At 36.7% G+C, this 25,587-nt stretch overlaps 1 protein-coding gene across 3 annotated transcripts in view; it reads right to left on the reverse strand.

Annotated features, from left to right (window-relative positions):
• FANCC (FA complementation group C) overlaps nt 1–25,587 on the reverse strand; it is a 262,669-nt gene that overhangs the window by 58,016 nt on the left and 179,066 nt on the right. For all 3 annotated transcript variants that reach the window (XM_049634284.1, XM_049634276.1, XM_049634290.1), the window contains one exon: nt 7,491–7,655. In XM_049634284.1, coding sequence (XP_049490241.1) covers nt 7,491–7,655 — 165 coding nt within the window. The remainder of the gene's footprint in view (nt 1–7,490; nt 7,656–25,587) is intronic.

The raw sequence follows: 25,587 nt of genomic DNA on the forward strand, positions 1-25,587 counted from the left end.
GCAAACCTAAAAGGCAACCGACAGAATGGGAGAAGATATTTGCAAACGACGTATCAGATAAAGGGTTAGTATCCAAAATCTACAAAGGACTTATCAAACTCAACACATAGTAATCCAGTGAAACAAATAATCCAGTGAAGAAATAGGCAAAAGACATGAACAGACTCTTCTCCAAAGAAGACATCCAGATGGCCAACAGATACATGAAAAAATGCTCAACGTTACGTATCATCAGGGAAATACAAATCAAAACCACAATGAGATACCACCTCACACCTGTCAGAATGGCTAACATTAACAACTCAGGCAACAAGAGATCTTGATGAGGATGTGGAGAAAGAGGATCTCTTTTGCACTGCTGGTGGGAATGCAAACTGGTGCAGCCACTCTGGAAAACACTATGGAGGTTCCTCAAAAAATTAAAAATAGAACTACCCTAAGACCCAGCAATTGCACTACTAAGTATTTATCCAAGGGATACAGGTATGCTGCTTCGAAGGGACACATGCATCCCAATGTTTATAGCAGCACTATCAACAATAGCCAAAGTGTGGAGAGAGACCAAATGTCCATCCATGGATGAATGGATAAAGAAGATGTGGTGTGTATATAGTGTGTATATATATGTATAAATACACATACACACACACACACACACACACACACACACACAATGGAGTATTACCCAGAAATCAAAGAGAATGAAATCTTGCCATTTGCAACTACGTGGATGGAACTAGAAGGTATTATGCTAAGCGAAATTAGTCAGAGAAAGACAAATACCATATGATTACACTCATATGAGGACTGTAAGATACAAAACAGATGAACATAGGGAAGGGAAGCAAAAATAATATAAAAACAGGGAGGGGGTCAAAACATAAGAGACTCTTAAATATGGAGAAAAAACAGAGGGTTATTGGAGGGGTTGTGAGAGGGGGGATGGGCTAAATGGGTAAGGGGCATTAAGGAATCTACTCCTGAAATCATTGTTGCACCATATGCTAACTAACTTGGATGTAAATTTTAAAAAATTTAATTAATTAAATAAAGACATAAAAAAGAGAGAAGAAAAATAATATAGATCAGATATTCAGATCTACATAAAGAGCATCAAAGAAAAAATAATGAAGGCAAAATAAAAACTTATTTTCCTATTTTCAATATTTTATTTATTTATTTATTTATTTATTTATTTATTTATTTTATCTATCTATCTATCTAGTTAGAGAGATTGTGAGCAGGGTAGGGACAGAGAAAGAGGGAGAGAGAGAATCCCAAGCACACTTCACACCCAGCATAGAGCATGATGCAGGGCTTGATCTCACAACCGTGTGATCATGACCTGAGCCGCAATCCAGGGTCAGACGCTTAACTGAGCCACATGGGTAACCCTATTTTTCCTATTCTTAGCTGATGTAACAGAAAACAAATTGTTCAAATAATATTAAATAGGAACAAGGTACTCAATTATGTGTGTGTGTGTGTGTGCACTTATGTATGCTATGTATAAGTGAAATGTATGATAATGATACAAGAGACAAAAAGGGGGAATTAGGATTATTTTATTATTGAATAGTACTCACACTATCTGTGAAGTGGTGTAGTGTTATGTGAAAGTGGATTTAGATTAGCTATAAATGTATATTTCAAACACAAAAGGCAGTAAAAGAGTGGAAGACAAAAAGAGCAACAAATAACAAGAGCAACAAATATAAAGCAGTAAGGAATATAATTGATATTAATCCAACTATGTCAATAATCACGTTGAACCTCAGTGGTCTAACTGCACCAATTTAAAGATACAGACTGACAGAGTGGATCAAAAAACAAGACTCAACTATATATACGTTGTCTACAAGAAACCAGCTTTAAATATAAAGAAACATACAGATTAAAACTAATGGATGGAGAAAAATATAACTAACACTAATCAAAAGAAAGCAGGAATAGATATACTAATTTTAGAGCTGGCTTCAAAGCAAGCAAAGTTATCAGGAATATAGAAGTTCATTACATATTGATAAAGGCATAAATTCTCCAAGAAGATATAACAATCTTTAACTGGTATGTGCCTAATAATGGAGTATAAAATTATATGAGTAAAAAATAACAGAATTGCAAGGAGATGAATCTACTATCATAGCTGAAGATATGTCAACATCATTCTATCAGAAATGGACTGATCCAGTTGACAGAAAATCTGTAAGGACATAGTTGAACTCAAAAAAACCATCAATCAACTATATATATTGCCATTTGTAGTCTACTTCATCCAACCAGAGCAGAACAGACATCCTTCTTAAGTTCACAAGGAACGTTCACCAAGATACACCACATTCTGGCTATAAAACACCCCTTTCCAAATTTAAATTAATAGAAATCATACGGTATCTGCTCTAAGACCAAAAAGGAATTATAAACCAGAAATCAGTAACAGAAACATAACTTGAAAATCCCAAATTATGTAGAGATTCAACAACACACTTCTAAGTAACCCATGGCTCAAGTAAGAAACCTCAAGAGAAATTTAAAATTATCTTGAACTAAGTGAAAATGAAAACACAATTCATCAAAATTTGTGGTATGCAACAAAAGTAGTGGTTAGAGGAAAATTTATAGCACTAAATGCATATTCAGAAAATAAGCAATATCTAAGATCAACAACCTAAGTTTCTACCTCAGGGAGCTATATAGATAAAGAAGAGCAAATTAAGCTCTTAATTAAGATAAAGAAGGGCAAAGTAAACAGAAGAAATAATAACAACACGGAAAACAGGAAAGCAATAGAGAAAATCAATGATTTTCTTGGTTTTTGGAATAGATCAATACAATCAATTTAAGTCTCCATCCAGGCTAAGTTGAAAAAAAAAAAAAAAAGGAAAAAGAGAACATAAATTGCTAACGTCAGACATGAAAGAGAAGACATCACTACATCACTATGGGCATTAAGAGAATAATAAAGGAACTCTATGAGCAACTCTATGGGGATAAATTTGATAAACTTAGAGACCAATATCTCTCCTTAACATAGAAACAAAAATCCTCAACTAAATATTAGCAAACTTAATCTAACAGTGCAAAAAGAATTCTGCATCACAACCAAGTGGAATTTGTCACAGGTATGCATGGCTGTTTTAACTTTTGAGAATGAATTAATGTAATCAATCACATCAACAGGCTAAAAAAGACAAATCATGTGATCATATCAATAGATGCAGAAAAAGTATTTGCTAAAATCCAAACCCATTCAATACAAAAACTCAGTAAACTAGGAACAGAGGACAATTTTCACAAACTGATAAAGAATATCTATAAAAACCTAACAAGAATTAATACTGTTAAAATGTCCATATACCCAAAGCAATCTACAAATTCAATGCATCAACTATCAAAATTCCAATGGTAGTCTATAGAAACAGAACAAACAATCCTAAAATTTATATGTATCTCTGAAAGTCCCCAAATAGCCATAGCAATCTCGAGAAAGAGCAAAGCTGGAGACATCATGCTCCCTGATTTCAAACTATTTTACAAAGCTATAGTGATTAAAACAGTATGGTATTAGCATAAAAACAGGCATACAGATTAATGTGATAGAACAGAGAACTGAAAAATATATCTATGCATATATGCATTTTATGACAAAGGAGCCAAAAATATAAAATGGAGAAAGGACAGTCTCATCAATAAATGAAGTTGGGAAAGAACACGAAAAATAATACTAAAATTTGTATGGAACCACAAAAGAACCTGAATAGCCAAAGCAATCATGAGAAAGAACACCAAAGCTACAGGTATCACAATCCCAGATTTCAAGATATACTATAAAGCTGTAGTAATCAAAACACTACGGTACTGGCACATAAACAGAGACATAGATCAATGGAATAGAATAGAGAGACCAGAAATAAACCTAGGCTTATATGGTCCTTTAATCTGACAAAGGAGACAAGAATATACAATAAGAAAAGACAGTCCCTTCAATAAATGGTGCTGGGAAAACTGAACAGCTGCATGCAAAAGAATGAAACTGGATCACTTTCTTATACCATACACAAAAATAAACTCAAAATGAATTAAAGATCTAACTGTGAGACCAAAACCCACAAAACTCCTAAAAGAAAACATAGGCAGTCATCTCTTGGACATTAGCCTTAGGCACATTTTCATGGGTATGTTCCATTGGGCAAGGGAAACAAAAGCAAAAATAAGCTATTGAGACTATACCAAAATAAAAAGCTTTTGCACAGCAAAATGAAAACACAACCTGCTGAATAGAAGATACTTGCAAATGATATATCTGAGAAGGGGCTAATATTCAAAATATATAAAGAATTTCTACAACTCATCAGAACAGATATACCTCAAAAATTAAAATTAAAATGACTCTATGATCCAGCAATCCCATTAGTGGGAATATATCCAAAGGAAATGAAAATGTATCTCAAAAAGATATCTGTACTCCCATGTGTACTGCAGCATTCACATTAGTCAAGATATGGAAACAACCTAAGTGTCTATCAGTCGATGAATTAATAAAGAAGATGTGGTATATTTATGTAGTGGAATATTATTCGGCCATGAGAAAGACAGAAATCCTGCAATTTGTGACACGGATGGACCTGAAGGCATTAAGTGAAATAAGACAGAGAAGCACAAATACTGTATGATATCACTTTATGCAGAATCTAAAAGAGCTGAACTCACAGAAACAGTGACTAGAAAGACGGTTGCCAGGAACTAGGGTGTGGTGAAATGGGGACATGTTGGTCAAAGAGTATAAACTTCCAGTTAGAAGATGAATAAATTCTGGGGATCTAATGTACATTATAGTGATTATAGTTGATATAATTTTAGTTGAAACAATATTTAAAGTTGCTAAGAGAGTAGATCTTAAATGTTCTTGCCACCAAAAAGAAATGGTGATTGTGTGACATGATGAACGTGTTAGCTCAGCTATGGTGGTAATGATTTTATAACATAAAAAGTGTATCAAATTAACTTGTACATCTTAAGTTTACACAATGTTATATGTCAATTATATTTCAATAAAGCGGGGGGGGGGGTGGAGGGGATGTAAGTAAGTAAATAATTAAGTAGATAAATAACTAAACAAACTGATATTTCCTCTTGTACCTACATGGAAACATAACAGGAAGCAAGTACACTTTATTGTCTAGTTTTGCAATAATACTTAAACATTTTTGGAAAACTCTTCTAAATTTTATCTAAATTATTTTAGGTGTACATATACTTAGATATTCTTCAGAAATATATAAATATGACATTTTTAGATTTTCTCATAATTTGTTATCTTATTCAAAAATAAAATTCATTCATAATATATTTTCTTTTTATTTTTAAACATTTATTTATTCTTGAGAGAGAGAGAGAGAGAGAGAGAGAGACAGAGCATGAGTGGGGGAGAGGGAGACACAGAATCTGAGGCAGGCCCCAGGCTCTAAGCTGTCAGCACAGAACCCGATGCGGGGCTTGAACTCAGAAAACTGTGAGACCATGACCTGAGTTGAAGTCAGATGCTTAACCGACTGAGCCATCCAGGCACCCCTATAATATATTTTGTTACACTTAAGAATGGATCATTGACTTTATGAAGGAGAATTAAAATGTTTGCTTTCTCATCTCCAGCTGTTTGTGAAAAGATGAAACCACTACATCAGGTATTTCTTTTGACTCATGACAGGGAGACAACTACTCCAAAGCAACTGGACTAAACTATAAATGAAAGCAAATATGAGGAAAGTGATTCTTCCCCTGGCTTCAGAGAGGTTAATAATTTACCTCATTGTGCCATACTCAATAGAATGCTTCCAAATTACTGTTGTAGTACTAGTTAACTGTGGCACCAATTTGAGACCAATCATTCAGAGTCTAAAAAAGAGGAATTAAATAATTCAAACATAGATGTAACACGTTAATATTTCATCAAGAGGATTACACTGCTGCCTTAAAACTGAATCTCTAGAGATGGAAGACCTTGCTGTGTTGCTAGTATTCATCTGGTATCAACAACAGGTATCAACAGGAGTTCTGTTAAGAGAACCGGGCAGTACGCACATGTGGTAGAGAAATATCAAAGTGTTGAATAACTATTCCGAAGCTCGTGGCTTTTCCTGGGACAGCCGTGTTGACATTTGCACTCGAAGTGCAGCAGCACTAGTGAGCAAAACCACCGTGCCCAGCACGAGTCAAGCAGGGAAACGGTCACTGTGTTCTTCACTCTGTGTACAGTAGTAACACTGCCAGTTTCACACAAAACTGTGTTTGATGAAGCAGCGTCAAATATTAATTTCACTGAATCTTACACTGGCGAATACTTTTGATTAAAAAAAACATTGTGTGTGGGGAAAAGGAAAGCATGCATAATGCCCTTCTGCTGCATGACAAATCTGGATGGTTGTCCCCAGGAAAAGCACTTGCAAGTGTAAGAGCTGCAAGATCAACTACCACCTTTTTGTCATGGAAATTTACATGGAAGAATGGCAAACAGTGGCTGCTCAGAGTTGAGTATTTGGCACACATTTTCTCAAAAATTAGTGAAATGACCCTTGTACTTCAAGGAAAACAAATGACTGTATTTTGTAGCCAATGATAAATGTGAGTGTTTAAGCAGACTTTGAATCCTGGAAAATTCACTCCTGTCAGTGGGAGCTTGACAGCTCCCCAACACCTGAACACATTTCTGATGGGCTTGGTGCTGACAAGAATGAATGTAAGTTTTGATACTATAAAATGAAATATGTCAAGGTTGAAAAGGTCTACATAACTTAATAAACCAGTATTTTCCAAACGAACCATGCATAAGGCTACAAGATCCTGCTTGGGCAAAAGAGCTTTTAAAAGTATACCACAGACATCCAATGGGTTTTAATGTAACAGTATGAAAAGCTCATTGTTATAATCTCAGATTCAGCATAGCAACTAACCTTACAACACTACCATTTTCAAAACATTTTGAAAATCCACAATTATCTGAGATGGCTACTGCAGTATTCCTGTCTGTTCCAATATATCTCTATGAGGCTGAATTTTCTACACTTCAATGGAAACAACATACCAGGCTGTACCAGGCTGCACACAGAAACATGTATGAGAGCCCAGCTGTCTTCCATCAGACAATAAAGAGATTTGCAAAAATGTAAAATAATGCTGCTTCTGGTATACATATTTTCTTGGAAAAGATCACTTTTTAATAAAAACATGCTATTTATGTGAACATGTAATCAATTTATTATTTGAAAATGAATAAATACTTTTAGAATATCTGTTTTATTTTCAAATATGATAAAATATTGATAAATACAATGCACATTTTTTAAAAAAAGAACTCACTGGGATCCTCAATAATCTCTATGATCATAGAGTGGTACTGGAACCAAAGTTTGAAAACCGCATTTCCAATATGCTGAAGTATTCTAAGAAAAGGAAAAACAATGCTGGATGAGAGAGTAAATGGTATCACTTACAGCAAGAAGGCCTCATTCACAGCATCAAAGAATTCAGGCCAGAGCACCTCCTGAGGTTCATGTCCATGGTAGGTGAGCAGAGCCTCCACCAGTGGTTGGATATCTGGCAGAGTTACAAGTGGTACACAAACTCGCGACAGGAACCTTATCTTTTCAGGAGCCATTCTATGGAATGAATAACAAATAATTATCCAAATCTTAGAAAATCTTCATGCTAAGATTGACAAGTTACTTGCTTTGTCCCTCACATAAAGGGGGCTACCCTAACACCATCTATGAATTCTTCTCTTACTCCATTCTCTAGAAGAAATCCTTTAGTCCCATTTTAACACCACTTATTCTCAAGACTTTGGCATAACTATCTAGAGGCACCTCCAATTTACCATGCCCAAAACAGAACTCTTGAATTCCTTCCCCAAACATTCTTTCCCCAGTCCTGACAATCTCATTTCCTCAGGCTTTGAAGGCCATCCTTGATTCCCCCCTTTCTCATGCCCCTTACCTAATCCAACAGTAAATACCGTCAATTCATCTGACAACTTCTCTACATGCGCATCACTACCCCCTAATTCACCATCACCTCCAGCCTAGGTTACCGTGGAAGCCTTCTAAGTTCTCCCTGCTTCTGTCTTCACTCCCACTGTTTATCATTAAAACAATTCCAGAAACTCTTTAAAAATTCGGATCACTTCACTTGTCTGCTCAAAGCTTTGCAATGGCTTCCCACCTCAGAGAACTAGGAAAGTCTTATAGTGGCTGCTGAGGCCTTCCATGACAGGGCCCCTTCTGTTTCTCTGGCTTCATCTCCTTCTACTTTTTCCCTTGCTCATCCTACTCCAGTCCTCTAGGCCTCTAACTACTCCAGGTGGGTCCTGTTGTTCATTCTGCCCAGAACTCATGGCTAGCTAGCTCCTTCATTCCATATCAATCTCAGCTCAAATGCTGCTTTATGTGACGGCATCCCTGACCATCCCATTTAAATGTACTTACCAATATGGTAGCAATCAGCTACATGTGGCAATTTAATTTAAATGAAAGAAAATTCAAAATTCCTGTTCTCAGTTGCATCAGCCACATAACAAATGTTCAACCGGTACATGAGGCTAGTGGCTGATGGTACTGAACACTGCAAATTTCCAGAACTTGTCCATAACTCCAGGAAGCCCCAGTGGACAGCAGAGCTTAATAGAGAAAATGCCATCTCACCCCACTGTGTATCTCTGATCTCACTTACCCTGTTTTACTTTTCTTCAGAGTACTTTTCATCACCTGACCTATAATGTATTTATTTATTTATTGTTCATCATCTGTTTCTTCCTGTTAGGATATCAGCTTTATAAGGACAGATACTTTTTTCTATTTTGATCTCTGCTCCGCTTCTAGCATACAGGAAATGATTCCTTACACATACCATATGCTCAAGAAATAGATGTTACATGAATAAATCAACTAGAGATCAATAAAATGAAAGTTTGAGATGTACGCTATTAGAGCTTTTCCTAGCTATATTTATATATAAATCTAGAAATTTAGCATGTGCTTTTTGAAACACAAATGGAACCATAGCAGAGAACATAAAGCTGTCCCTCACTTTTTTTTTTACTTGCTGCCTCATATTAAAAAATGTATGTTCTAGGGGCGCCTGGATGGCTCAGGTTAAATGTCCAACTTAGCTCAGGTCATGATCTCATGATTCATGAGTTCGAGCCCGCATCAGGCTCTGTGCTGACAGCTTAGAGTCTAGAGCCTGCCTCGTTCGAATTCTGTGTCTCCCTCTCTTTCTGCACCTCCCCCGTTCACGCTTTCTGTCTCTCTGTCAAAAATAAATAAACGTTAAAAAAATTTTTTTAAATGTGTGTTCTATAATTTAACAAAGCCTCTATTTATAGGCATTTAGGTTATTTCCAATTTTTCAGTATTACTGCTGAGAATTACTGTTACTATTACTGCTATAGTTTATTACTAAAAACACTGCTGCAGTGGTATCTATGCATATGTCTATCAGTGACCCTGTGTGAGTATTTGTATATTAACTGCATTCCAAGAGACTACCAGTTTACTTTTCCCCAAACTCCAACCCAAGTGCATAATCTCCTTGCGATACATTCAAATACATCTGACATACTACCATTTTCATCATATTAAAGAGATTTTTCCTAGAACCCTCTGACCTGTTCCAATCCAGGCAGATTGCTTTTTATTCCCTCTGTACAGTTAACACCTTGGTCTCTGTCATGGGGATTTCCTTCACTTCTCTCCTGAACCCCATATCTTTTTCTTTCTTGGTTCATTCTTCTTATGTGGAAAAAGGTACATGAGTGATAAAGTACTTGAGACCTTGCATGTCTGGAAATATCTTTATTTTACTCTCACACTTGATTAACACTTTGGCTGAGTATAGAAATCTTGTAATTTTCCAACAAAATTGTAAGGGTGTGGTTCTAATGCCTTCTAGCTTCCTCCAGTGTTGTTTCTGAGAAGCTCCATGCTATTATGAATTTTCATCCTTTATATAAGTCCTGTTTTCACTCCCTGGAGGCTTTTGGAAATCCTCTCTGAAATTTTACACTGATATGTTTTGGTATGGATTTATTTTTATTCATTGTGGTCAGCACTCAGTGGATCTTAAATAAGAAAAGTTCTATTAGATTGTTTCTTTGACAATTTCCTATCCATTTTTCAATCTGTTTTCTATGAGAACTCCAATGATTCTGGATATTGAATTTCCTGGACACTTTGCTGTCTTTTCTTTCTTATTTTTCATCTCTTGGTCTTTTTACTCTAGATTTAAAAGAACTTTTCAAATTTATCTTCCACTCCTTTTATTAAGTTTTTCATGACAAATCTCTCATGATTAATTTACAAGAACATTAAAAAAAATTTTTTTAAGTTTATTTTTTTTGAGCGAGAGCATGCGAGAGTGAGTTCAGAAGGGGCAGGGAGAGAGGGAGAGACAGAAAATCCCAAGCAGTCTCCACACTGTCAACATGGAGCCCAACATGGCTCAAACTCACAAACCATGAGATCATGACCTGAGACGAAATCAAGAATCAGACACTTAACTGACTGAGCCACCCAGTTGCCCCACAAGGCAGGAGTATTATAATGGCTGCTTCATATGTGTGTATTATCTTTTGATACGAGATCAAAACTCAAGCACTGTCCACCCTGGCTACTGCAAGCCTGTCTAGAAATGCAGGTACAACTGTCCACCACGGGTCTAGGGGATTGGTTATGGGTAGTCTCTACCATGGTAATAGCTGAAATGAACAATTTACTGGCCAAGACTTCCCCCAAAAGCTGTAAGCCTTCAAACAGACTTCAGAGTTCCAGAACAGTTACATCAGACACAGTCTGTCAGTAAAATTTTTGTCTAAGTAAAGGATGGATTCCTGGTACTTCCTCCTCCATCATCTTCCCTGACATCCCCTTCTGATCTCTTCTATTAAGAAAAAGAAAAACAAAAACAACCCCTCACCTTCTTACTTTCTACTACTCTGCCCTTTTGTATTTTATCCTAGGAGAACTATTTGGCTCAATCTTTGAAGTCATTACTTGCTATTCAGCTGTATTTCCTATTCAGTCTTCTACTTTTTTTTTTTCGTCTATGAGTCCCCTCTTTTAAAAACATAACCAATTTATTTCTATTTCAAGGATTTGATAGTTTCTCTTATTTTTAAGACATTAATTATCATCCCCCCCCTTTTTTAACCATTTGCTTGTCTTAGGTAATGTATCTTCCGTTTTGTGGCATTTAGTTCATCTTTCCTTATGGTGTTGGTTTTCCATGAATATCTAGGGATTTTTGTTTCCCCTCTCTGGAATTTGGGATTTCCCACTAGCCTCTCCATGACTGCTTTTTACCACAGCCTCCTCTGGTACTTGTGGAGAGGGTCAGGATGTATTCCTGGGTGGGGTTGCCAATAAATTGTACTCTGGGCATTGCAGCACCCCCAGAATGGCTGGGAATTAATAGCCATTTGATGCTCATTCCTCCTCCAAATCTTCTCCCTCCTTCCTGATGGAAACAGGACACTTCTGTTGTCTCTTGTTGGAAGACAGCAGATAAGGACTGCATGAGGGCCTAGCCCTTAGCTGGCTTCTGTAAATTGAGGCAGTGCAACAGGCTGTCTTGTTGGCTGCCAGGTACCTCCTGCTCCATGAATCCACTCCAATGTTACTTTTACCTTTTGCAGTAGTTTTCTCTTGCAAGCTTTTTGGGCTGTGATATTTTCCTTCAAAAATATCCCATAACCTGCCACTTGAAGTCTTTCTTGTAACTTGTGGGTCATCAAATGCCTTATTTATTAATATTTATTTAGTATTTATTTATTAGTATTTATTAGTATTTATATATTTGTTAAAATTTCTCCATCATTGCTAAGAGTTGGGAGGATAAAGTGAATGCTAGGCCATGCATGAATTTAGTTCACCACTTGATTTTGTCTCTTATATTACATTTTCATCTTACTCTCTTGCACTTTAATCTTTAGGATCTGGCCAAGTTCTCTACATTAGAGCTACTCAAAATATGGTCCTCAGAATCACCAGCAACAGCACCCCTATGAATGGGGCCAAGAAATCTGTTCCTTAACATCTTAACATCAGGTGATTCTTATGCCTACTGTAATTTGAGAAACACTGCTCCACACTACTTCTTCAGTAGCAGTCCCGAGAACTAGATGATTATCAATCTCTAGTAACAATCTGAATACTTTAATAGACATGATAGAACTATGTTTTAGATTTTCTGTTTTGTCTTTTTTGTTTCAGTTTAGCTATATTTTCTTGATAATCAACAATAAAATTCTCAGAGATAAATTTTTTGTCAAACTACACTAATGATTTCTTGTGTGCAGTTTGTCTTTTCTCCTCAAATAATTACCTTTTGCAAAATTCACTTCTTGTTCTTTACCACTTTCCTAAATGACTGAGGTCTCTTCAACCACAGGTATCTTCCACTATGCTTTACTGTCTTTCTCTAACCACCAAGGTGGTTTTAGATTTAAAAATAATTGTGTTTTTGAGTCCATTATCTAATTTTAATGAAAAGACATATTTGGCTTGAGTTGTAAATACCATAAAGTTTTGGAATTTATGAACTTATTGGGTGGGATTGGAGAAGGGAAGAGTTGTTGTATGTCTGTAATGTGGACTGTTTTTCATGTATATTTTGCACAGAATCTAGCAGAATATTTTGCATAGAGTATTAAGAGCCTGATGTGTATCTGAGAAATGGAAAAATAGTTACATGTACTCAATAAATCTAGAACTCTGAATGAAGCAGGGAGGTGTTGATCTTGCCCTTCAGCAATCCTCTCTGGAAGAACCGGTTAAGTCCAACTTTTCCCTCATTATCTTAAAATTTTTACCATTCTCTCATTACTTTAGAAGAGAGGGCTCAGAGACTATCACTGGCTACTAGGGGTATGGAAAAGACAATCCTGGCAACAAGGGCATTTATCAAGCACTGAAATTTATGGGATGCAGACTGTATCTCCCAATCAGGCTGAAAAGGTCCAAGAGAATTTTGTGAAAATTTCTAAAGTCTTTTGGGGTGCTTCGGTGGCTTAGTTGGTTAAGCATCTGACTCTTGACCTCGCTCAGGTTTTGATCTCAGGGTCGTGAGTTCAAGCCCTGCATTAGGCTCCATGCTGGGCATGAGCCTACTTTAAAAAAAACCCTAAAGTTTCATATAAATTTCAGTAGCTTGTCAGTTGACCTACCTAAATGCAGGTCAACTGATAATGTTCTGAAAGGCTTCAAGGTGCTCACAGCCTTCATGGCTCCCTCTTTTGGTCTTGAGCTTGCCAGAGTGTGGAAATCCAACTTCAACTAGAGTTAGGCAACACTTTCCAGACTGGAGTACACTAAGCATTATGTCTTGATTAATTGCCAGAGCAACACTTCCAAATGATCTTTGCACAAGAATTCAACTGCAGAAGGTCAACAGTAACCATATACTGCTAGAAACATCATTCTCATGTGGCTATGTTGAAGTTTCCAAACCATCTGCAGCAAACCACAGAACTAACTACAAGATAAACTGATGATGCTCAGAAAGTCCAGAATGTCATTCCTTCTAGACGGTTTATAGCAAAGAACAGGAGAGAATTTAAACATTCTGTCATTGAATTGTTGATTTTAGTTGGTGGCAAGTGAAATTCTATTTAAAATGCTATGACAAGACCATTTATCAGGCGTCTAAAAAGAATGCAAAAGGAAACCAAACAGATTTTCCTATGTTTTTTGTTCCTCTGACATTTTATGCATCAAAGTTATGAGATTTTTATATTTTCTAAGAGACTTTTGAGTCTTTTGAAATGAACTTGAAACATTCAAGTAGCAAAAAGTGAAAAAAATGTACAGATGTCCTCTTTAAAAAAAAAAACAGAGAAAAACAGAATAGCATTGTTTGTATGGTGTTTAAGTTTGAGAGGCCCTTGGCGACTTGAACATTTCAAGTCTTCCAAGCAGAAGGTAAGTAATGATAAAATTCAAGTTTCATAAATAATGGGAATATCTGCATTCAAGTGTACTGGAAAGTAGTTTGCCCACTATGCTATATTCTTATTCAACTTTTTTGATTTTTAAATCTTAGAAATGCACAGATAACTTCATATATATATATATAGCAAATTTATATTGTTATGACGCATATTCTAGTTATTATTATAAGTTATGACAGCAACAAATATAATGGCTCCAGCATGTTTGGCAGCTCTTTCAAATGTTATCATGATGGCATTTCACTACCTGATTTCATGAAATCAGTTTCTAACTGAGACAAGAGAACACACTTGGTTGGATTTATAATTCACTAGAGAGCTGTAGATGTGGAGTTCTGAGTCTCACATAAGCTTTAAGGGATCCAGGTTCTTTTATGGATGGAGAACAGAACTTCCTGGCTTCAGGTCTTAAAAGTAGAACTTTAAACGCTCATAAAGAGACTCAAAAAGAATGCTGAGCATCAAATTGCTTTTTTAAATTCAATCTTCTGATAATTATAAATGAACTTAATTTAATTTCTCTAAAAATTCAACACATTCAAAAAAATACCTGCAAAAATTTCTTGTTGAATTCTAAAATTCATTCTAAAAATTAAGACTCCATAGTAAACACCATTCAAAAGAGCAAATTAGGAATGTATCAGATGTATCAGTGTCCAAAGGACATTCTACTAGCATATGCACCTCATATTCTTGGTAAATTCAGTTAAGAGTTCTACTAATTACATCAATGATTTGCTTTGACTAAAAATGTTTTTAAACTATTACCAAATTAATCACCATGTTATCCTTGCTGCTACTGCCAGCTGGGTGCCAGCATGGACATCCTTCAGAAAACTGCTCTGCGCCAGGGAATGTGCATATTATTTTTTTTAAAAACATACATCCTTACTGAAGAAGCAATCATAAACTCGGGAATTAACCTGCCCCACAAAATGAGCCAATCTGGCACAAATGGAAATTTCTCAGATGTAAAGAGTATATTAGCTAATAGTTTCCAGCAGGCTTTCCTAATTGTGGTCAATGGAGTTTAGATGCCTTTCTGAACTGCTGTCCTCTTCTGTCCTGAGGGTGAGAAAATGAAAAGTACACATTCTGAAGAAAGAATCTGAAAGACCAGTATAGTCAAATAATGGGTACAGTGCAGAAAGACACTGTAAAGGAGAAAAAATACTGCAGAGTGCAGAGAGGAATCAATATTAAGCAATCTAAGGCTGATTAAAAATGATTTTTTTTCATGAACTACAACTGCCATTTTGGAAATAAGACCCTGTGGCAGGAAATTATTCCTTTATTATGAATATTCTCTTTTAAGTTTTGGTATTTTGCCAGCTAGCACTGTATTTTCATTTTTAAAAAGTCTAATTATAAAATTATGTATAGAAGAACATAGGGAATTACTATAACATCAACTGTGCACTCATTGCCATGATTTCACAATGCTAACATTTTAGTGATATTTCTAGTTGACGTTTTAAAGAAATAAAAATGTTTCAGTTACAGTTGAAACACCCTCTCCTGTCTCATTTTCTCTTCCCCTTCCTAGGAGTTAGCACTCCCCTAACGATGGGAGTCCTCTCTGTCTAGTTTTTTTTTTTTTTTTTTTTAATGTTTATTTTTGAGAGAGAGAGAGAGAGAGAGAGAGAGAGAGAGAGAATGAGAATGAATCTCCAGCAGGTTCTGAGCTGTCAGTTCAGAGCGTGATGTGGAGCTTGATCTCAGGAACTATGAGATCATGACCTGAACTTAAATCAAGAGTCACTCAACAGACTTAGCCACCCAGGCGCCCTCTTTCTGTCTAGTTTTAACACTTTTACTTCATATGTGTGTATTGTTTTGAGTGTTTTAAAACTTTATGTAATGATGACATTACGGGTATCTTTTTGCCACTTCCTTGCTATTCTGTTCTGTGGGTCTTTGTGTCTGGCTTTATACAAGTACCAAAGTGGCTTAATGACTAGCTTTGTAATATGTTTTGAAATCAGGAAGGGTGAGGCCTCTAGTTTTGTTTCTCTTTTCAAGGTTGTTGACTATTTCGGGTCTTCTGAGATTCTATATGAATTTTAGGACTTTTTTAAAAATCTATTTCTGCAAAAGAAAAATGCCATTCGGATTTTAATAGGACTGCATTGTATCTATGGGCTGCTTGGGGTAGTATGGACATTTTAACAATATTAAGTCTTCCAGTCCCTCAACACGGAATGCCTCTTATGTATTTGTGTCATGTTTAATTTCTTTCAGCAACATTTTGTAGCTTCCGGCATATAAGTCTTTCATTTCCTTAAGTTTATTCCTCAACATTTTATTCTTTTTGATGCTACTGTAAATGGGCTTTTTATATATAAAAAAAATCTCTTTGTAAAACTGCTCACTACTAGTGTATAAAACACAAGTGATATTTGAGTATTTATTTTGTATCCTGTAACTTTACTGAGTTAATTTACTAGTTTTAATAGTTTTTCTGTGGAATCTTTAGGGTCTTCTGCATATAACATCATGTCATGTATAAGCAGAATAAGAGGTTCTTTAAAATTTGGATGCCTTTTGTTTCTTTGTCTTGCCTAATGGCTCCAGTGCTTCTAGTACTGTGTTAAAAAGAAGTGGTGAGAGAGGGTATCCTTGCTTTGTTCATGATTTTAGAAGGAAAAAATTTCAGTCTTTCACCATGGAGTGTGATGTTAGCTGTGGGCTTTTCACACATTGTCTTTATTTTGTTGAAGTATGTTCCCTGTATTCCTACTCTACTGAATGTTCTTATCATCAAAGGATGTTGAATTTTATCAAATAGTTTTTTCTGCTTTAATTGAAATTATCATTTGTTTTTGTCCATCATTCTGTTAATATGGTGTACTACACCAATTGGTTTTTGAATGTTGAACCAACTTTGCATGCTAGGAATAAATCCCACTTGACCATGATGCAGAATCTTTTCAATTGCTGAGTTTGGTTGACTTGTATATTGCTGAGGATTTTTACACATGAATATTCATCAGGAATATTGCTTGCAGTTTTTTTTTCTTGTAGTGTATTTATCTGATTTTGGTATCAGGGTAATGCTGGCCTCATAAAATGAGTTTTGAAGTGTTCCCTCCTCTTCAATTTCTTGAAAGAGTTTGAGAAGGACTGGTATTAATTCTTTAAATATTTGGTAGAATTCTCTAGTGAAACCATCCAGTTCTGGGCTTTTCTGAGCTTTCTCCTTCCTGTTGTAGATCTGTTCAGATTTTTAAATTTATGAGTCACTCTTGGTATGTTTATAAAAAATTTATCCATTTCTTCTAGATTATCCAATTTGTTGCAATATAATTGTTCATAGTAGTCTCTTTTTATTTTTCTGCAATGAGTTGTAATGCCTTCTCTTTCATTTGATATTTGTTATTTTAGTCTTCTTGCTGATTTCTTAGTCTAGTTAAGGGTTTGACAGTTTTCTTGATCTTTTAAAAAATCGAATTCTTTGTTTTTTTCCCATTCTCTCTTTAGTTTATTTCTCCTGTAACCTTTACTATTTCATTGTTTTTGCTATCTGTGGGTTTAGTTTATTCTCCTTTTTCTACTTCCTTGAAGTATAAAGTTAGGTTGCTGATTTGAGATCTTTTATCTTTATTTTTTTAAACGTTTATTTTTGAGAGAGAGAGAGAGAGAGAGAGAGAGAGAGAGAGAGAGAGAGAGAGAATGCACGCACAAGCGGGGGAGGGACAGAGAGAGAGGAAGACAGAGGAACCGAAGCCGCCCGATGCAGGGCTCAAATTCACAAACCATGAGATCATGACCTGAGCCAAAGTCAGGCGCTTAACCAACTGAGCCACCCAGATGCCCCAAGATCATCTTTTTTAAACAAGATGTTTACTGCTATGTACTTTCCTCTTAGTACTGCTTTTCCCTCATCTTATACATTTTGATATACTGTGTTTTCAATTGTCTGAACATATTTTCTAATTTCCCTTGTGATTTCTTCTTTGACTCATTGTTCAAAAATGTGTTGTATAATTTGCACATATTTGTGAATTTTCCACTTTCCTTTTATTTTTTTTCAAGTTTTTTAATGTTTATTCATTTTTGAGACACAGAGAGAGAGACAGAGTGAGAGCGGGAGGGGCAGAGAGGGAGAGAGAGAATTTGAAGTAGGCTCCTGGCTCTTAGCTGTCAGCACAGAGCCTGATGCGGGGCTCAAACCCACAAACTGTGAGATCATGACCTGGGCCGAAGTCAGACACCCAACTGACTTAGCCACCCAGGCACCCCTCTCCTTCATTTGTGAAGGATACTTTGCAGCATATAATAATCTTGATTGGCAGGTTTTTGTTTTAGCACTTTGCTATGTCATCTCACTCCCTTCTGGCCTTAATGTTTCTGCTAAGTAATCTACTGACAATCTGGAGTTTCCTTATATGTGCTTGTATTCTTGCTACTGTCAACATTCTCTGTCTCTTGACAGTTTAATTACAACATAACTTGCCATGGGTCTTTTTGGGTTTATTTTAGTTGGGAGTTTGAGCTTCTTGAATTTGGATGTCTAACTCCTTCTTCAGATTTGATAGTTCTCTGTCTTTCTCTCTCTCACTTCCTCTGTGACTCCCACAACACATACAATTGGTCCATTTGATGATGTTTCATAAGCTCTATGGTTTAATTAACGTTTCATTCTTTTTTCTTTTTATTCCTTGATTTGAGAATTTCAAGTGACATGTCTTCAAGTTAACTGCTTGATCAGTCTATTGTTGAACCTCTCTAGTGAATTTTTCAATTCAGTTATTTTTTTCTTCAGCTCCAGAATATCTGTTTGGTTGTTTTTAATAATTTGTATCTGTTGATATTCTCATTTTGTTTACACATTTTTCTGATTTAATTTAGTTGTTTATCTGTATTCTACTGTAGTGCATTGAGTTCCTTTAGGACGATTATTTTTAATTGTCAGGTGGTTCATTCATAGCTCTCCATTTCTTTACAGTAGGTTTGTGCAAATTAATTTTGTTCCTTTGGGCCATGTTTACCTGTTTCTTTGTGTGCCTTATTTTTTGTTGTGTTTTATGCAATTGAAGAAAGCCACTTCTTCTAGTCTTTATGCACTGGCTTTGTACGGGGGAACTTTCACTAATCAACCTGGTGAGAGAATCTGGGGGTCCTTTGAATCTTTTCTGGGGATGTGTCTTCTCTGGGCTTATGTAATTTCCCAGAGAGCTTGCCAGTTTTTCAGGAGTTTGCAATCTCTTCCTCCCTCTGGTGTTTGTCTGTGGTACTGCAGGTTCTCTGGTGCCACAACAAGCCACTAAGTTTTTGTTCTCTGCAGCCCCTCTGACCTTCAAAGTGGGCTGCTTCAAGTCAGGGGAGACAAAAACCAATCCCTAGGGTAGCCCCTTCAGAAGCTGGAACATTAGATACACATTCTACTCTTCTTTCCCACCCCCCAACCCACCCAGACAGAAGCTGTGAGTTGGGTGTTTTCTCCTTACACTAACCTCCATCTGCAGCACTGCCAGCTCCCTGGGGCTACAGAAAGCAGCATAGGGCTCTCTAACATTCACGCTCTCCAGGTATTGAAAGTCTGCTCATTCCCCATCAGTGGTCAGAGTCAGGTAAGTTACCTGAGGCAGTCCCTCAGGCAGCCCCCCCAAAAGTAAGAACACTGAACATATTCCATTCTTTTCTTTCTCCCTCAAGGGACAAGCTGCAAGCTAGAATTTCCCTCCCAGTCCCACCAAGCTGAGCCAGCTTAGGGGAAGGGCTACAGTGGTTGGTATAAAATGGCTTTCTTACCCATTTCAATATGGCCATTTTTGACTTTGAGCTTGCCTGGAGTATTGTAACTTCTTAATTGGTTTCTGGAGTTTTCAAAGGGAAACAAGGACTGGAGCTTCCTATTCTGTCTTGCTGACCTCACTCTTGAATTTTTTAAATGTTTATTTGTTTAGTTTTCCTCTTTTGGTAATAACTTGCTTATATTTCTTGTCCATTCCTTTAAAAACATTTTTTTTTTTAAATTTTTTTTTTCAATGTTTTTTATTTATTTTTGGGACAGAGAGAGACAGAGCATGAACGGGGGAGGGGCAGAGAGAGAGGGAGACACAGAATCGGAAACAGGCTCCGGGCTCTGAGCCATCAGCCCAGAGCCCGACGCGGGGCTCGAACTCACGGACCGCGAGATCGTGACCTTTAAAAACATTTTTTTTATTGGGGCACCTGGGTGGCTCAGTCGGTTGAGCATCCGACTTCGGCTCAGGTCATGATCTCACGGTCCGTGAGTTTCGGCCCCGTGTGGGGCTCTGTGCTGACAGCTCAGAGCCTGGAGCCTGCTTTGGATTCTGTGTCTCCCCCTCTCTCTCCCCCTCCCCCCTCATGCTCTGTCTCTCTCTCTGTCAAAAATAAACATTATAAAAAATTTTTAAAAGCAGGCTTCAAGCTCTGAGCTGTCAGCACAGAGATGAAGGGCTCGAACTCACGAACTGTGACATCATGACCATGTCAGATACTTAACTCACTGAGCCACTCAGGCATCCTTCTTGTCTATCTCTATACTGGAGTGTATGCCTCTTTATGACTGATTTGCAGGAGGATTACTATACTTTGTATACTAATCTTTTATCTGTTTTACAGGTTGCAAATTATCTCCCAATTCTGTGGCTGATGTTTTCCACTTAACAGTGTTTTTGTTTTATTGTTTGTTTGTTCTTAGTTGAGTTTTTAAAAAAATCGTCAACTTGACATATTTTGGGAGGATGGTGTAGACTACATACACATTGCCTCTTACTGATGTTTTAAGTCTCTTACTAAATTTGTTTTTAAAGAAAATTTTTCAATTTTTTAATTATTTTTTTCAATGTTTATTTTATTTTATTTTTGAGAGAGAGAGAGAGAGCACAAGCAGGGGAGGGACAGAGAGAGAGGGAGACACAGAATCTAAAGCAGGCTCCAGGCTCTGAGCTATCAGTGCAGAGCCTGACATGGGGCTCAAACCCACTTGTGAGACCATGATCTAAGCCAAAGTCAGACGCTTAACTGACTGAGCCACCTAGGTACCCCTCTTAATAAATTTCTATTATTCAACATTCATCTCAAGGTAAAATCAAAGTCTGCACCCGACATGTAAATAAATGACTGTAAATGTTTTCTATGTCCCCCTTGGAATTCTTCTTATTACTTTTTAGGTATAATTTATATATGGACAACTATTACCACTAATGATCCACTTTTAGGACTTTTCCATCACTTCAAGATCTTTTGGGCTCATCTGCAGTAAATCTCTGTTCCTATCTTTAGCCCCAGGCAACAACTAATCTACTCTGTCTCTATAGATTTGCCTATTCTGACACTTGGTAAAAATGAAATCATATAATATATGGTCTTCTGTGACCAGCTTCTTTCACTAAGCATAATGTTTTGAGGTTCACACATGTTGCAGTGTGAATCAATAGATTGTTCCTTTCTTACTGAGGAACGGTATTCTACTGTGTGGACATAACATATTTTGTTTATCCATTCATGAGTTGATGGGTATTTGGGTTGCTTCCACTTTTTGTTTATTAGGAATAATGATATGAATATCTGTATACAAGTGTTCACATGCTTATTAGCCATTTGTATATATTTTCTGATGACATGTATTCCAATCTTTTGCCTATTTAAAAAAAAATTTTAATGTTTACTTATTTTTGAGAGAGAGGGAGAGAGGCAGAGACACCTAGGTGCCCCTGCCTATTGTTTTAACTGGGTTGTCTTATTACTGAGTTCTTCATATATTCCGGATAGGAACCCTTTATCAGATGCATAATTTGAAATTACTTTCTCACAGTTTATAACTTGCCTTTTCATTTTTTAAATGGTGGTAACAGACAATACTTATTTGTTTAATCCATCCAGTTAAGGTGGACCTTTGGATCATTTCTGGTTTTGAACTATTACAAAATTAATATTTGTATGAACATTTGTATACAAACATTTGTATAGAGGGGTGCTTGGGTGGCTCAATTGGTTAAGTGCCTGACTTCGGCTCAGGTCATGATCTCACCGTTCATGAGTTCAAGCCCTGTGTTGGGCTCTGTGCTGACAGCTCAGAGCCTGGAGCCTGCTTGGGATTCTGTGTCTCCCTCTCTCTCTGCCCCTTCCCTGCTCGCATTCTCTCTCGCTCTCTGAAAAATAAATAAACGTTAAAACAATTTTTTTAAAGAAATATTTGTATAGCAATATTTGTGACTACCTATGTTTTCATTTGTAGTGAGTAAATACTCAAGAATAGAGTGGTGGGTCATATGAGAAGTGTATATTTAACTCTATAATAAACTGCTACACTGTTTACCAAGTGGTCATACCACTTCACATTCTCACAGACAGCAGATGAGAGATCCAGTGGTTCTAGATCTTCTCCAACACATATTGATGTAAGTGTTCCCAATTTTAGTCATTTGAGGGAGATACACTTGGTATCATTTTTGGGTTTTTTTCTTGCTTAATTATTTGATTGTAGTAAAACATACATAATTGTTATCATTTTAATCATTTGTATTTGGTAACCATTCAGTGCCATTAAATACACTCACATGCTGTGTACCTGTCACCACGATCCATACCCAAAGCTTTTCAGTATCCTTAACATAAACTATAGACCCATTAAACAGTAACTCCATTCCCTCCAGCCCCTGATAACCTCTGTTCTGCTTTCTGTCTCTATTGAGTTTGCCTCTTCTAGGTACTTCATATAAATAGAATTATACAATATTTGCCCCTCTGTGTCTGGCTTATTTCACTAAGCATGGTGTTTTCAATGTCCATCCATATTCTTGCATATATAAAACTTTTATTCCTTTTTATAGCTGAATAGTATTTTCTATTGTACTTATATACCTTGTTTTGTTTCTCCACTTCATGTTTCATTGCTGGGAACTTGAAGTGTTCCCACCTTTTGGCTATTGTGAATAATGGTGCCATGAACACTGGTGTACGGAGAGATATTTGTTCAAGTCCCTTCTTTCATTTCTTTTGAATATATGCCTAAGAGTGGAATTGTTGGGTCTTATTTTAAGTCTATGTTTAATTTTTTGAGGAACTGCCAAGCTTTTCCACAATGGCTGTACCATTTTACATTCCCATCAGCAAGACTATTCTTTCAGGAATCATCTTTATAGTTTGTTACATTCCCACCAACAATGCACAGGGCTCTACATTTTTAACTTACTTGCCAACATTTATTATTTTTCTTTTTTGTTTGTTTGTTTTTTAAATGATAGACCACTCTGGTACATGTGATGTGGTACCCATTGTGCCTTTGATTTGCATTTCCCTAATAACTAGTTATGTTGAACATTATTTCATGTGCTTATTGGCCAGCTCTATATCATCTTTTGAGACATGTTTAAACAACTCTACTGACCATTTGGGGTTTTTGTTTTGTTTTTTATAATATATTTTATTGTCAAATTATTGCCCATTTTTGAATTGAGTTTTTTGTTATTGTTGAGTTTCAGTTCTTTATATACTCTAGATTTTAATCCTTTATTGGATACATGACAAAAGTTTTCACTCCTTCACTAGGTTGCCTTTTTGCATTCTTGATAATATCCTGTAAATTCATAAAAATTCTTAATTTTAATGAAGTCCAATTTATCTACTTTTTCTTGGTTGCTTATGCTTATGGGGTCATTATCCCAAAAAAAAAAAAAAAAAAAATCACTGCCAAACCTAATGTCATTAAGATTTTCTCCAGTGTTTTTGTTTAAGAGTTTTATAGTTTAGGGGCGCCTGGGTGGCGCAGTCGGTTAAGCGTCCGACTTCAGCCAGGTCACGATCTCGCGGTCCGTGAGTTCGAGCCCCGCGTCAGGCTCTGGGCTGATGGCTCGGAGCCTGGAGCCTGTTTCCGATTCTGTGTCTCCCTCTCTCTCTGCCCCTCCCCCGTTCATGCTCTGTCTCTCTCTGTCCCAAAAATAAATAAATAAAAAAAAAGAGTTTTATAGTTTAAAGTTCAGATCCAAAGGATTCTATAAGCTGAAGGCAAAGACAATTTGTGATATAGCTTTAATTGGCAATAGCTTTACAAAAACAAAAAGGGACAAAAGTCCCTTGTTCCCAGCTTCTCTTAGTTAATAATTCGTTAAAAATGAAATGCTCACCAATGAAGACAACTTTGAATTCTCTTACACAGTGAAGAACATTTTGTAATGTGATTAGTTGCCTTTTAATTTGTTTGAATCTATTTGATTTGTTTAGTCTAGATTTTGGAATATTATGTTTCTTTTTTTTAAATATAATTTATTGTCAAATTGGCTTCCATACAACACCCAGTGCTCATCCCAACAAGTGCCCTCCTCAATGCCCATCACCCACTTTTCCCTCTCCCCCACCGCTTATCAACCCTCAGTTTGTTCTCAGTTTTATGAATCTCTTATGGCTTGCCTTCTTCCCTCTCTGTTTGTAACTTTTTTTTCCCTTCCCCTCCCCCATGGTCTTCTGTTAAGTTTCTCAAGATCCACATATGAATGAAAACATATGGTGTCTGTCTTTTTCTGCCTGGCTTATTTCACTTAGCATAATACCCTCTAGTACCATCCACATTGCTGCAAATGGCCAGATTTCATTCTTTCTCATTGCCAAGTAGTATTCCATTGTATATATAAACCACATCTTCCTTATCCATTTGTCAGTTGATGGACATTTAGGATCTTTCCATAATTTGGCTATTGTTGAAAGTGCTGCTATAAACATTGGGGTACATGTGCCCCTATGCATCAGCACTCCTGTATCCCTTGGGTAAATCCCTAGCAGTGCTATTGCTGGGTCACAGGGTAGTTCTATTTTTAATTTTTTGAAGAGCCTCCACACTGTTTTCCAGAGCGGCTGCACCAGTTTGCATTTCCACCAACAGTGCAAGAGGGTTCCCATTTCTCCGCATCATCACCAGCATCTATAGTCTCCTGATTTGTTCATTGTAGCCACTCTGGCAGGCATGAGGTGATATCTCAGCGTGGCTTTGATTTCTGTTTCCTGGCTGATGAGTGACATTGCGTATCATTTCATGTGCCTGTTGGCCATCTGGATATCTTCTCTGGAAAAGTGTCTATTCATGTCTTCTGCCCATTTCTTCACTGGATTATTTGTTTTTCGGGTGTGGAGTTTGGTGAGCTCTTTATAGATTTTGGATATTGGCCCTTTATCCAATATGTCATTTGCAAATATCTTTTCCCACTCCATCGGTTGCCTTTTAGTTTTGTTGATTGTTTCCTTTGCAGTGCAGAAGCTTTTTATCTTTATGAGGTCCCAATAGTTCATTTTTGCTTTTAATTCCCTTGCCTTTGGAGATGTGTCGAGTAAAGAAATTGCTACGGCTGAGGTGAAAGAGGTTGTTGCCTTTCTCCTCTAGGGTTTTCATGATTTTCTATCTCACATTCAGGTCCTTCATCCATTTTGAGTTTATTTTTGTGTACGCTATAAGAAACTGGTCTAGTTTCATTCTTCTGCATGTTGCTGTCCAGTTCTCCCAGCACCATTTGTTAAAGAGACTGTCTTCTTTTCACTGGATATTCTTTCCTGTTTTGTCAAAGATTAGTTGGCCATACATTTGTGGGCTCAATTCTGGGTTCTCTATTCTATTCCATTGGTCTATG

The sequence above is a fragment of the Panthera uncia genome, chromosome D4, assembly GCF_023721935.1.
Source record: "Panthera uncia isolate 11264 chromosome D4, Puncia_PCG_1.0, whole genome shotgun sequence".
NCBI lineage: Eukaryota > Metazoa > Chordata > Mammalia > Carnivora > Felidae > Panthera > Panthera uncia.